At 41.1% G+C, this 15,123-nt stretch overlaps 1 protein-coding gene and 1 pseudogene across 2 annotated transcripts in view; one reads left to right on the top strand and one right to left on the bottom strand.

The window, feature by feature from the left end:
• The window catches only part of STK24 (serine/threonine kinase 24), a 106,784-nt gene that overhangs the window by 18,947 nt on the left and 72,714 nt on the right, over positions 1-15,123 (bottom strand). For both annotated transcript variants that reach the window (XM_011363220.2, XM_011363221.2), the window contains 3 exons: positions 8,529-8,585; positions 3,407-3,515; positions 2,965-3,122 (listed from right to left, as the gene is read on the bottom strand). In XM_011363220.2, the coding sequence (XP_011361522.1) occupies positions 2,965-3,122; positions 3,407-3,515; positions 8,529-8,585 (324 nt within the window). The remainder of the gene's footprint in view (positions 1-2,964; positions 3,123-3,406; positions 3,516-8,528; positions 8,586-15,123) is intronic.
• Positions 14,991-15,109, top strand: LOC111741941 (annotated as a pseudogene).

The following is a 15,123-nucleotide window of genomic DNA, read 5'->3' as shown; positions in this document are numbered from 1 at the left end:
AGATGTAAGTTCTGCAGCCCAAGACCCTGCTCTAGCATTGAAAACAAAGGCTTCTTTGTGGGAGAACAGTCATCTCCCTTGGCACCGTCTCCAAAATTTGGGGGCTTCTTAAACAAACCAAGCTACACTAAAAAACAATGATGATGACGACGATGATGATAAAGGTTCTTCAGGCATAGGAGCAATCATAACTTAGTAATGCTGTGGTTAAGAGCTGAGATTGACAATAAGATGCTCTGTATGGGCAAACACATTCAGAACACCTAAGCAGCCCAGACAAATGACAAGGTGTCAAAGATACTGGTTCAAGGGGTTACTGTTTTAAACAAGGTTCTAGACATACACTCAAAGCTTAGGCTGATATTCCCTTCAGTTCAGTGAGTGGAAAGGCGAGTGAGGCAGGTGCATTCCTTTCTTCTTCACACAACCCAACCTTCGAGAACCAGTGTGTGCACCCGAAGAGGAAACTGACAGGAGCATGCTCTCATAATGACAGTAAAGGAACCTTGCTACCCTACAGCTATTAAGCTCTTTACCTGTAATGCAGAGACCAGTGGGAAAAATGTCTAGAAGTATGCTCAAGAAAGAATGGGAGGGGGGACTGAAAGAAGACGAGTAAGTCACTAGAAAGATATTCCAAAAAGCAACCTCGGAAAAAGGCTCTTTGTCCTTGTCAGGCATTGCTCGTAACAAGAGCTGCTAGCCCAGAGTCATGAGGACGTTAAAGTGTCTGTGTGTCGTGTATGTGTCCTTGTGTCTGTGTGTGTGTTATTATTCTTAAGAGTCATGAGGATGTGTGAGAGAGAGAGAGAGAGAGAGAGAGAGAGAGAGAGTGTGTGTGTGTGTCTGTGTGTGTGTGTCTGTGTGTCTGTGTGTCTATAGCATTATTCCTAAGACCTCAGCCACAGGAACCCACTTCCGATAAGCCTCAAGACTCACAGACATTAGCCTTATCTGCACTTTCCACACCTCCTGGGTCAACAAACCTGGGAAGTAAATTTCACATAAACATATTTTCACACATGATTTCCAGTAAAGAGTCATGTGGAAAATTGAAAAAGTTAAAAAAATACATTCTTTGATAGTTACTGGGTGTGATCCAAACAAATGAAAGATTTGGCTTTTGACATAAGCCAGAATTAAACGTAATTAAAGGTTAGAGAAAAATGTGACCATTTCTTGAGGCCTCAAATCAAGTGTGCATTCCTACTGAGTTTGAGAAGGCATTTTTTGATTTACCTGAAAAAAATACTGCAAATCCTACTGATCAGATAAAAGCACTTTGATCTTGACAAGAACACCAAGAAAAAAGATGGCAAAGCTTGATGATGCAGTAAAAACTATGCTGCTCAGAGGCCGCCTTCAGCAAACAGCTAGAGAAGTCCTGCACTGGGGGAAAGACAGGGAGGAAAAAGGTCTCAGGTAACCTGGACAATTCTTGAAGAAAAACTGTGAAGTGAACAATGATAGGTAACAGTGAAAACATAAGATCTGAATCCTGAGTCACATGTACCAGTTGATTAACTAATTTACTAGGAAGAGAATAATGAGTGTGATATAATCAGATGAGTTAAGAACCTGGATTCCAATCCCTACCAAAATCTAGATCTATGAACTTTGATAAATGAATCTCAGCTTAAAATTAAGAGCATACTCTGAACACATAAGTTTCTGTCAAGGCCTAAAATGATACAACCATACGAAAAGGGCCAATAGCAAAAGTGGCTGCAGGTATTAGAAGTGGCTATGGGGGTAATCCACACATCAGACAGGGCAAAGCAATAAGCAACAAACATGCCAAGGACTAGACAGCTCTGTTGTCATGATGGTTGAAAACCTAATAGTTACTTACTGGCCAATGGCCACTAAGGCCATTAGGATGCCTACAGGAGTCATGGCCACCACTACAACTCAACAGTGGGATAGCCAGGTCCACCTTGAAATGCTGGAAGGAACACCTGCAACTTCAGCACAACACTGACACTTTACAGTAGTCAATGGCTCAAAATGGCAAGTCTAACTGTATATTGAAAAGATTTCCATTTAAAGAGAACAAACCATATTTGGCATGTAAATGTATCTGTATCTGAGTTATATATTTGTTTGCCTGGAAATTTTGGTCCAGAAAAGCCATTTCTCTGTGGACCATGTGTAGATTTTACTGTGTACAGGCTACTGAGAAAGCAGCCTATGGGATATGGGAATTAAATCAGAGACCCAGGAAGCAGGGTCCCTAGGTTTTTTAGTCTAAAACTGCAACATAAGAAAGTTGCAGGCAACAGAGCAAAAAGAACATAGGAAAAATTGGGAAAATATAACATATGACAGGTAAAAGACGATGAAAGAAAGGAATTACAATTTTACCTCATGTTTGTAAGGAACCTCTGAGAAAAATGATCTTAATTGAGAACTAAAAATCATGACAGGAAGAATCTGCAGCAATCGCTAAAAGCATTATTCTTTCCAGATTCTGATCTTTTATTTTTGTGAGCTCTCCATTTCTCTTGTGGGACCCTCTTTCTGTACTTGTCCCTTAAATATAGTTCAGAGTCCTGTCCAAGGCCGCCTCCCCTCATCCACACCACTCAAGTCTCAACCACCACCTGTAGAGACAACCTCCCAGCCCTCTCTGTGGGCCCACATCCCCACCCTGCTGGAGGCCTCTACCTAGACTTCTCAACAGGGTGACCTGGCCACCACCTTCACACATGCTCCTTCTCAGTGTTCACCACTACCAAGCAGACACTGTTTAGCCTAAAACAAAAAACCTCACTAACTGCAACTGGATTAAGGGCATTAAATGATGAAGCAGAAGACAGAGACCTGTTTTTAACCACAGTCTGAGAACTACCTTTATGACCTACTTCAAGGTACCAGCCCTCGCTTCAACTGGAAAAGCAATAATGTAAACGTTAAAAAGAGAGAACTCTCCAGACTCAATGAACTTGAAGGACTGGCCCTTACCTTTGAGTCATAGGCTGACTGTTTAATGACTTCAGGTGCCATCCAGAAAGGGGTGCCCACGAAGGTATTTCTTTTTATCTGTGTATCTGTCAGCTGGCCTGCCACTCCAAAATCGGCCAGCTTCACCTCTCCATGTTCAGACAGCAAAACATTGGCAGCTGCAAAATAAAACCAAGATGCCTTCCGATATCATCTGCTATACTGTTTTGTCCATTATCATTTGGGAACATGTGTACTCTCTCCCCAGCGAGATAATGTGCTCAACAAGAACAAGTTTTTGGGTTAGACGCTCTTCAAAGCCAACCCATCCCCAGAAATGTTGAAGGTACTCCATAGATACGCACAAGACAACTTCCCTTGAGAAGCACAGTTTAACTCAACAGTATGTTCCTACCTGCCACCTTAGGTAATTCAAAAAAATATAAATAAGATGTTGTCTTACCTTTAATATCTCTATGAATTTTCTTCTCCGAATGCAAATAATCAAGTCCTTTCAGTATTTCTCTTAATATAGTAGCAATCTGCGTTTCATCTAAAGGGCCAGGTTCTAACTAACAAAAAAAAACGGTATTAACGTTACTTAAATGATTATAAGAAGTTTGAGATGATAAAACAGTCAATATCTATGTTAAATGCACAAGAATAACTAAAATCTAAAAACTTCTTTACTCCAAAATATATTGTCCAAACAATTTTATAAAATAAAGGGCCCTAAAAAGAGCAACAAAAAACCAGAGAAAATGACTTTGCTGAATAAAGCAAAGCTAAGAATCAAAATAGGCCAGTGAGAAAGTTTGTGTTAAGCCCCACTGTGCCTGCAAGTTGAGCTGTGAGGGATTTTAGCCCAGAAAGCAAGAGCCCAGAAACTTACAGTACTTGCTAGGGAGACTAGAGTATAAAGTAGCTTGGCTCTGTCCTAAAATACGTAATGGTTATCAAAACACAAGTGGCCCAAAAGAGAAAGCCTGGGAGCCCACTGCTTTCTGAGGCTACCACTGCACCAGAATTTAAATCTAAATTTTAAAACTTGGGCAAAGAGAGCTGAAAGAACTTACTCTCTAATGATTTGGGATTTTTTATTATATGTGATCCCAAATGAGGTAACAATGGCCTCTGAAAAGTTTTATTCTGAGAAACTCAAAGGAATTAACATTGACTCAATATTCATAATTGTTGAAAGACATAAGGAAGAAATGTCAAGTGTACATATTCCTTTTATAAAAGGGAAAAAATAAGACAAGTTCTAGATCTCGGTTCAAACTGGATAAGACCACCATCATCTGTAGAGCAGAGAATTCAATCACAACTAATCAGACAAATTACAGCAAAACCACTGAACACTCCCTAAAGAACTAATAACAGAACCATGAGAGGGGCAGAATTCTAATAATTTAGATTAATTCTTCATCTGAATAACGATCTTTGGTATATTTTCAGATTTGACAATGAATGCCATCATAACCCAAATTCATACATTTTAGTCAACAGAAGACACAACCCTATGACGTTCACTAAGTATGTTTTAAAAAGATAGATGTGCTTTTAAACCAAAGGGAATAAAAACTAACACACACTCCTTGTAAGGTAGAGTTCTGACTGATGCTTGTACACTTTCTCAGCCAGTCCTACTGTGTGACTCAGGGCCTTCACTGGGATAATGGTGACAGAACAGTCATTTATGGGGCCCAAGGCAGAAACAACCAAGACACCCCATTCTCGCTTCACTGCAGCTTTACTCATGCCTGACACTGCTTCTGGTTCATCTAGCAGGCTGTGCTCTCTGCTCACTGGCCCAACTTGGCCTACACGAAAATCCACAAAGTCTGGGGAAGAGGGGAAGGTGTCTCGTTCTCAAAGCTAGGGCTGCCTCTCCTAACATGTTGGCCTCAATGAGACTCCAGCTTCTCCGGCAGCAGAGCACACCTATGATGAAGCAGCTACTCAGCTTTCTCGCCTTCAGAACACATGAATGAGAGAATGTGCTGCTTTGGTTTTACTGTGTATTATATGCTTAGAGAAGGTCACACTGCATTGGTCAACTAGCCTGCCAGGAAGTATCTCAAATTCTAATTAAATACTATCCAAAAATTAGCTCAAACGAGAAAAGACGTCTCATGTTTTATTCCACAAAACCAAATTTTTTCCAGTTATCTGACCAACAGTCTTATTTTTTAAGAAACATACATTAAAACTACTGTTCCAAAGAGCACAATCTGGAAATACTGCCTGCCTGCCTGCCTTCTCCACATCTATTTTTCAGTGTTCATAGCAAGAGACATTTTAATACTCAAAATGAAGAAAAGACACTTTGCTCATAACATGGGGAAAAAAGAGGGCAGCGATGCTGGCGTATTTGCTCTTATTCAGAACACCAGAACCAGAAGGATAATCCAGTTGTTCAAAATCATATCACAGGGTACAAGTTCCATTTCCTCCTCCAGCAGGTTTTTACTCAAGCAGATAATCATTAACTTTTGCTAGAGGGGCTTAACCACCTCCACCCTTCCATTATCAAGTCTCTGGAAAGAAACAGAACAACAGTCTGGTGTCATTAGCAAGGGAAGATAAGAAAAAGACCTGAGAAAAACTAATTGAAAAATCTACCCCTGGATAACTGAGAGATCTCTCTCTCTCTCTGTTTAATATATGTATGGTTATGTCCTTTTAAATCTGGCCTAAACACTGCCCACCAATGATTTGTTTGCCATGAGGGTGGGGGCAGGGGGAGGTACTCTATTTACTCAGGGTAGGGGCTGGAGGGGGGTCCTTCTTTGTGTTAAAATTCACGATAAAAGGTTTTCAGTTGCTGTCTACACGACACAGATCCTATTAGTGGATAAGACAAGGCTGAGTCAAATTCTCGAAAGTCATATATTAGCATTCTCCACCATTACCATTTCTAAGCTCTGTAAGTGTGGCAGTCTCTATCATTCATAGAGCTGTGGAATCTCCAAATAATCTTTATAAAGGAAAGACTCCTAGGAAAAAAAATTAGGCTGTATCTCATCTCTGGGTGACTTCTAATTCCCTCTCCCCAAGTCTGTTCTCTCTTTCCTCTGCACATAGCTGTCACCCAACAAGAGGTTACATATGCCAACCTCTACAGCAGTAAGTTTGTCCACATGACTAAGTTCTCACCACTGGAATACAAGCAGAAGTGACAGACACATGCCCCTCACATGGTCTTGGCCTTGAAACACTGGCAGCCAGAGAAGAAAATGACTGAAGACCATGAGAAGCCATGGGTTACAGATGGTAGAGCCACCCACCAGTGCAGGGCACTGATAACCATGTGGACTATAGCCCAATGACCCCACATGTGGGAGAGAAATAAATTTCTTTCTATCTTGTATGAGACAGTCTGGACCCACTATAATAGCAGTTTCACCTAAACAATGAATATGCCATCTCATTTTGAAAAAAACACATTACAGATACATTTTTAAGTTTGTCAAATATCTCTATGTGGTATCGAATTTTTAATGTGACAATATTCTGGTTTTTAAAATCTGTTATGAACTTATAATAGACCCTCTCAAAATAGTAATGTTTTCAATATGCAAAAAACAATTGTTTTATCCCATTATTAGAGTGTGTCCTCTTCTTTGAGGATTGGGGCCAGGAAAACAGAAAGGGGTTAAGAGGCAGAGAAAGACAAAACGACGTCAGAGGGAGGAGAAGGACAGCCTAAGCTCAGGGAAGGCCTCGGCCTTGTACCTGGTCACAGTGAGATCCAAAGTCCAGCTCTATTTGCTAGCTGGGACACCTACCCTCTGTGTGTCTATTTCTTCATCTTGATTAAAATGAGATGGTTAGGGACATCCAAAAAGGGATGTCCAGTTCTTGTCACCAGGGCTATTGATGTGTAAGGTGGATGGCAGTTTGCTGGGACTCTCATACCATATGAAATTTTTTTTTAAGTGGAGAGTTCTATACTTCCTTCAACTGTAATGTCTAAAATTTCACAGAATTCAATTCAAAGCTCCAAAGAAAGTTATCAGTAAATAAATTAAATTACTGTGGCATTAAAATGAATAAATTAAAGCATTTAGAGACTAGAATTGCTTCTCTGAAGGACTCAATGTTGGAAGAGTCCCCACAAATAACTTTATATATGCCATAAATGAAATTCACTTAATAGGAAATCTAATTACACAAAATGAGATAATTTTCTACATTCTTATATTATTTCCCAAAAGAATTTTAAAAAATGAAGAGTTCTTTGTGCAATGTGTATATTATGGAAAAGAAGCCATGCATGTCAAAATTTTGGCTATTTTGTTGCCTTTCTCATTTTAATATAATCGTTTATAGCATATTATTTTTTCCTTGAAATTTCCTCTGAACATCATTTTGACCAGTTGTTATTATGGTTTATAACATTATATGACTTTTTTTTTAATTAGGTACATAAGTCTTTTAGAGAAACATGTAGTTTTTCAGGGTTACCTTCCCAAAAAACTACCAACTGCTACTATTGCTATGAGAAAGAAATCTGTAATCGAAAGGTATTTCTTGATGAATAAAATCTATGTCGATTGTAACAATTAAAAAACACCAGTTTCTTTCAGTTCTCAGAGCAGTAAAAACTACAGACCCATCATCCTGACAACTTCCTATCAGGCAGGATCCACCCTCTAACGCTAAAATGATGGGTTAGTCCTGTCTTGGAAATCATCACTCACCCCAAAAGCCCAGCTTTTACATGATGGGTAGAGAAAGAAAGCTGATTATATTAAGTTCACTTGCATGACCACTGTGGGGACAAGCTACTGAGCACTTAACTGTGTGAGTTCCTTTAAGAACTTGCATTGTATATACTGTGCTTTAAAGACAACTTGAGCAATGCTTATGGTTCACTGGTTGTTTGAGCATCTTCTCAAAGGCCAAGAGATAACCATGTTTTACCACAAGAAGCAAGTGGCAGACTGTGACTTCGAGGTCATTCTATATCTAGTTACCATTATCTTGTGTGGAAGGTAGTGGCACACACTAATGGCAAAGTAGGCTGTGGCCAGGTTGATGACACAGCCATTGGTGCCCGTCCAGTTCCACCCTAAATACACTGCATGGCGGGACCACTGCTCTGATATGTGACATGGTACTGCAATCATCACACCCTGCCTGTAACTTACTCCCGAAAACAAATTTTAATTTTTAAAAATTTTAATTATAGATTAAAATATTACCTGCATATTTTGGAAGCTAAGTTACATCTGAAACTTGAAACAATGATGGGGCATCAGCTCTACAAAAGTTAAAACCAGTTTTGGAAGACTAACAAACTGTTCTTAGGAACGATAACGACAGGTAAAAATCCCTCTTGGCTTTTATGAATGAACTCATTTTTTTCCCAAGAAACAACAAAACTGGTTTCAAAAGAAGACCTATAATTCCCAGTAATATATGAGAAACAGAAATACATATTATAAGATATAGTTTGATTCATTTTTCATGGAACTTAAAAGAGTGAAACAGAAATTAATAAACACAGAATTTTCTTTAAAATCAACATTTACTGAGAAGAGCTTTAATGTGTATTAAGCATCTGACATAATACTTACTAGATCGAGTGCAGAGCCTCCACCAAGATATTCCATTATTATCCACAATTTAGTATCCTACAAAAATAAAAAAGGGGGAAATTACTGTAAAAGCAAACAAAACCAGAAAAAAAATTTAAATAACTTAAGGGTATTTTTTCATTGTTTTGAAACTAGAAAACTTTATAAATACATATATGTAACTGAAAATGTGTGTCCAAGTGAGTCCTATGCAGGAAAACCTGTCCTATGTCAGAGGCGGGGCTTTCACAGTCTAGCCAGGGCCCCTGCGTCATACTCTTTTCTAGGCAGTGTATTCAGACCTACTGAACCAGAATCTCTGAAGGCAGGACCAGGGAACTAAGGGGCGGGGGGGTCCATTCTTAAACAACTTCAGTCAGTGATGCACAGGCACCACTTCTGAGACTCAGTCCCCAAAGCCAGTCAAAGCCAGCAGCAGTCACACAATTATAACCCTGGGTGTCAGCCAGGAACTACCCTGAGCACAGGAACTCCCTTCCTGTGGACTGCAGCTCTAAGACGCAAGAACTGTGAGCAGAGGGAAAGGCAATAAGGTGGGATGGCCAGCTGACATGAGTTTCGTAGAAAGGCAGCCACTTTCAGACACCCCCAAAGGCTACCGTACTCTTCAGGGAGCTTTCCAAGAAAGTAGGCCCCTGCTTAACTAAACTTTGTGTCTGGGTCCTCTTAGCCCCCACCTCACCAGCCTGGTGAGGTACCTTTCGTGATTCTGTCTTTTCCTTTTGTCTCTCATTAAGCCACTCAACCTCCATGACTTCCAGAGTTCTCTTCTCAAACACAAACAAGCAAGCAAGGAAGCAAATATCTGCAGCGCTCTCCAAGAGGGAGTGTCTGTGTGATGGTCAGGAGTACACACGGTTTGGATCCTGACCCTTCCTTATAACCTGAAGGGCCCTGGGAAGTTATTTCCCCTCTAAGCTGAGTGCTTAGCCAAGCACCAGAATGACAGTGCCAGTGGCAAATAACTCATCAATAATACTGGTGGTGGCTAACCCATCACAGCACCAGTGGTGCTCTGCTCTGCTCCACTCCGCTCCCAGGAAGCTCTATGCTCATAGGTGTGCTCACAGCAGCAAGCTTCACTGCTAACGCCATACTTTACGGTAACCTTCATCTGCGTCAAGAGAATAGAAAAACAGAATCTGTCCAATGCTCTTTGGTACCTTCAGGATGGAACTGAGCTCTCACTCTTCAGAACACCCCAAGGAAGGCCCCTCTGCCAGGCGCCCACCCACTCTCCATGATTCTAGCAATAACGACTGGCTGAGCTAGCTCTTGGGAAAGTGTCAGTTTCTCAGGGCTTTTCACCTCAGCAGTTTCCTCCATCAAACGAACCTTCACCTACTGCACACACGGTGCAAACTTTTGCTTTAGCACCTATTGGTCTGATTTTCATGTCAAGACTTACTTGTCTATGTTTCCCACCAACAGCAAATTGAATGCCATGGGACAGTGCCTGGCACGCTCAAGTTCAGAAAAGGTTAATTATGGTGCTCTGTAGTCAAGAAAGGGTAAATTATATTGACTGTGCATCCGCTTCAGGGAGGCACTGATGCATGCACTGCATAAAATGAATTACTTTTAAAATATAAAATAAATTCTGACATAGGAAGTCAATTCTATATACTAACAGTCCAAGTTTGACTATATACGGAATATTTTCTCAGGCTTTTAAATGCCCTTAACTACTAATATGATGAAGACAATTTCATTCTAGATTGGAAAAGGCACAGAAGCCTTAAATCATGTGTTGGGATCCATCCTACAGTTACAAAGATTTCACACACTTAATAACCATCCAGTCACGGGTACCTGCCTTGAACAGACTCAATCACCTCCTGGTTCTGATTTGAAGAGAACTTCTTATCAGAAAGAGCATTCTACAACCTTCCTCTCATTTCACATATACACTTTGCTCCTGGAGAACATTTGTGTTACTCCTTCCAGACATTCTGAAAGCACCTTGTCAGATTGCTAGAAATAAACTATTCCAGGAAACGACTAATTTCACTTTCAGTGACACGAGGAATTTAAACTGTTTTTCTGTAAGAGAACTTGAACTTCAGATTTCTACTCCTATTCCCCTTTTTATGGCACTATTTGACCCAGCTCCCAACCCTTTTATTATTTTACGAGCACTGAGAGCAAATTTGTTAGAGCAAGATAAGCGCTCCTTCGACAGGTAGGTAATCTCTCCTCGCCTCACTCCTCCATCTGCAGGGAGCTGTGCAGTAAGACACGCTGGAAAACAATCTTGGCTGACTCTGGAGATAAGCGTGTCACCACACTGCTTCCTGGAACAGCAAGACACAAGTGACCACACCTCATCTGCCATTCCAAAGCTCCACACTCCTAAATACCTACTGGGCTAACTACCAAAGAAACAAAATAACCTTTTTAAAATACTACTTTTGCTCCCTTTGCTGTATCTACCACGAGGATAAAAACCATTCTCAGCAATCAGACTGCTGACGTTACAGAAAATGTGGATATCACTCTGAAGGGACACATAGTTACTGTGAAGGGCCTCAGAGTCACTCTGTGGAGGGATTTTAATCACATCAATGTAGAACTCAATCTTCTTGGAAAGAAAAAGAAGAGGCTCTGGATTGCCGAACAGTGGGCAAACAGAACTGACTACTGTAGGCACCATCTGCAGTCACGAAGAGAACATGATCAAGGGTGTTACACTGGTTTCCGTTACAGGATGAGGCCAGTATATGCTCACTTCCCCATCAATGTCGTTATTCAAGAGAATGGTTCTCTTGCTGAAATTCAAAATTTCTTGGGTGAAAAATATATCCACAGGGTTCAGATGAGGTCAGGTGTTGCTTGTTCAGTATCTCAAGCCAAGAAAGATGAGTTAATTCTTAAAGGAAATGACACTGAACTTGTATCCAATTCATTTATTTTGATTCAACAAGCCACAACAGTTAAAAACAGATATCAGAAAACTTTTGGATGGTATCTATGTTTCTGAAAAAGGAACAGTTCAGCAGGCTGATGAATAAGGTATAAGTTGTCCAGCTACAAAAACACCAAGAAGTCAGATGATTCCTCAGGCTTATTTATGATATTTTAATGATGCAATAAAAGTTTTATATTGATTTGGGGTATGACGGTAAGGAGAAGTACTACTTTTCCCTTTCAGGGAGCCATAGGAGGGGACAAAGTGATGCATTTTCAGGTGTTGTCCCAATATCTTAGGAAGCAGTAAAGTAACAGCAAAACAACTAAGGAACTAGGTGCTCCCCAGATGAAAGGCTAAAATCCCACCCTTTCATTGTGAAAACGTCATCTTCCTGGAGAGGAAGACTGAGTAAAAAGACCAGCTACTTCCATCCTGATTCCTGGTACCAAACATGCTGGGGTATGAACGCTACGCAAACATGAGCCGATGGACACCAGATTCAAGGGCACTAAGAAAAACAGCATTAGGCCCTTTATTCTGGCCACTGTTTTTTAGTACCTTGGGTAGGTCCTATGACTGTGTTTTTGTCCCCAATTCCACCGGTACCACTAATGCACTAATCAGAGAATGGAATAAATTGCATCAGGAAAGGTTCCACTGGCCACCACCTTTTGGCTGAATTTGCTTTCCAACCTCACTGTGTTGTTCGATCTGGCCAAGGAGAGTCCACCCCTCCAGATGTGAGGCTCCTAAGCTCTCTGCAGCCAGTCCCCACTTGCTGCAGGCTGAGGTGCCACTAGGCGGCCTTTCCCAAGGGCCAGCACAGGGAAGCAGCATTAAGCAGGGTGAGCAGCTGCCTTTCCCACAGGGAGCTTATCTTCTAAGGCTGAAGACAGATCTCCAACAATTGTTTGATAATTATAACTGTCACAAGTGGGTGCCATGAAAGAGTACAGCAGAGACTTGCCAGATCGCAGAGTTAGAACCAAGTGTCCTTTAAGATGAACCCAAATGATGAGTTTGCACTGCGGTCAGAGGAGAAGTGAGGGAGGAGACAAGCGAGAAAGTAGGGGTCAGCAACCAGAATGGGAGGAGTGAAGCTGCAAGGCAGGGAAGCAGCAGCATCAAAGACCTAATGGAGGGAGGACACAAAGAGGGGGCCGGGTGAAAAGTGACCTAAAGTAAAGCAACAAAACCAGGCCAATATTATAGTAGCCAGGATTAAACATGTCAGACTTTTTCCCTAAAAGTCCCTGAACGGTTTCAGAGTAGATACTGGTTTTGGAATAAATGCTCAATGTGTGTGGAAAGAGTAAAGCCTCCTGCATGGTCTGGGGAGAGGTGAGAGCAGAGGTGCCTGTAGTGTCATCTGAAGAGGCTTGGGAGGCAGAAGTAACAGGACTTGGTGTACCCCCTCTACCTCCAGGTTCCATCTCCTGACAGGGAGCCTGGAAGTAGAGGGGGTACAATGAGCTTGGACGAGTTGCCATAAACATGTCCATCAAACATTATAGAGACTGAGTCAATATCCTTTCTCTAAAAAACAAAACCAAGAAAAAAACCCCACCAGTTTTTAAATATCTGAGAGCTTCTACTAAATTCTATAATGACGTCCAAACTCTGGCTTGAGGCACTATAGCCCTTCACAAGCATGTACCTATCTATCTCGTTTCATTTCCACCTGCTCTGCTGCATGCCCTTGGAATGCACCAGGGTCTAACTCCTACAGACAGTGCACAGCTGCAACTTCTGCCAGGAGACGCCCTGCCCGCCCTGCCTCATGCAAGTCATAGCTCGCAGGGCAACTCCTCTGAGGATACTCCATTCAAGGTATCCATCTCCCGAATCCATTCTCCAGGTCCAAATGTCTGCCTTCATTCTTCCTCCAGCCTCAGAGGACCATCCTATCCTCCATTCAAGAACAGCCGTGCAGCTACATCAAGATTCCTCATCTAGGCATTATCGGCTTTTGGGGCTGGGTAATACTTTGTTGTGGGTGCTGTCTTGTGCACTAGTGTTTAGCAGCATCCCTGGCACTCTACCCACTAGATGCCAGTAACACATCCCCAGTTCTGATGACCAAAAATTTCTCCAGACACTGCCCAAGTCCTCTGGCGGTCAAAATCACCTCAACTGAAAATCAGTGAAAATACATGACCAATGTTGATAAGCCTGAAGTGTTGCTACACCAGAAACACGAACAAATAATTCCTTCCTTATTCTTAGCCTAGTCAGTTTTGCATATAACATGAAACCTCCACCTAGAACACTATCAGTAAGTCACCAAGAGACACCTAAGCTTAGGATTCCTCATCTATGAAAAGATGGTAATCTTTCTAAACCTCACAGTTCAATTGACAATAAAATAATGAACATGAAAGCACTTTGCAAAGTTCAAGGTACTAAACACATGTAAAATGCTATTAGCTTTATCAACATCATCACCCATAAACGCCTTAAAATAACCTGGTAAAACCGAAAGAACTCAATTTAACAAGACCAAATAGTATTTCTCTGCATGGGAGTTTCTGAGCAAAATAAAATCTGGAACAATGATTCATATATATTCTACACCAGAATGAAAAAATAATCACTGCCCTACAAGCCTTCAGGCAAGAGTGTCTTGACAAGAATGGTCAGGCCTAAGGACGCTCTTGGCCTGTTCTCTGTGACCAAATGACCAAGCGTTGTCACTGCCCAGATGTAGAACTGTCCTCAAAACACCTTCCAAATGGTGGTTTGTGAGGCACTCTAAGAAATATCAGAGTTCCTAAAATAAGAATAATCTTAATCAGAATAATTCCATTTTTAGGAGATGACCTCAAACAATATATATCATGATCGTGTGATACAATTTTCTCAAATAAAAGATAGAAAATAGTTTAATAAATTCAGGATTCAAAATGTAAAAGGTATCAAAATGTATGCAGTGAGAAGTTTCTCTCTCACCGCTGCCCATCTCACCCCGTCCAGCCTCCACACTACCACCCATTACATCTTACAGGACCTAGAGAAATATTTTATGCAAATAACTATAAACTCTTTCTCCTCTATTATCCAAATGGTAACATTCCCTACACCGTTCTATACCCTGCTTTTCCTTAGAACGTTCTACACCTGTCCATAAAGGACTTCCTCTTTTTTTAACCATAACTAGCCCATGTCTCTGACATTAAGTTCTTTTCCATTCTTTTGCTATCATGTGCCAGGTGCCAAGAATCTCTCATTTGGGGAATTCCTGAAATTCCCAAATCTTGCTAGGTCAAAGGACTACACTTGAATTTTAATAGATGACAAGTTACTGTTCAGAGGCTATCAATTTCTACTATCTGCAGCAATATGTGAGGATGCTCATTTCCCTTTTCCTTTGCCAACAGTGTAATCAATCATTTTTCCGGTCATTGTTAGGGGTTAGCTGTGCCCCACTCCAAATTTATATGTTTAAGTCCTAACTTCCAGCACCTCAGAATGTGACGACAGTATTTGGAAATTGGGTCTTTAAAGAGGTGATGTTAAGTTAAAATGAAGTTATCTACAGCCATGCCATCCTGAACGCGCTCAATCCCATCTGATCTCAGAAGCTAAGCAGGGTCCGGCCTGGTTAGTACTTGGATGAGAGACCACCTAGGAAGACCAGGTGCTGTAGGCATAAGTAAGTAAGGT

The sequence above is a fragment of the Pteropus vampyrus genome, unplaced genomic scaffold (assembly GCF_000151845.1).
Source record: "Pteropus vampyrus isolate Shadow unplaced genomic scaffold, Pvam_2.0 Scaffold83, whole genome shotgun sequence".
NCBI lineage: Eukaryota > Metazoa > Chordata > Mammalia > Chiroptera > Pteropodidae > Pteropus > Pteropus vampyrus.
This window is presented reverse-complemented; position numbering and strand designations above follow the sequence as displayed.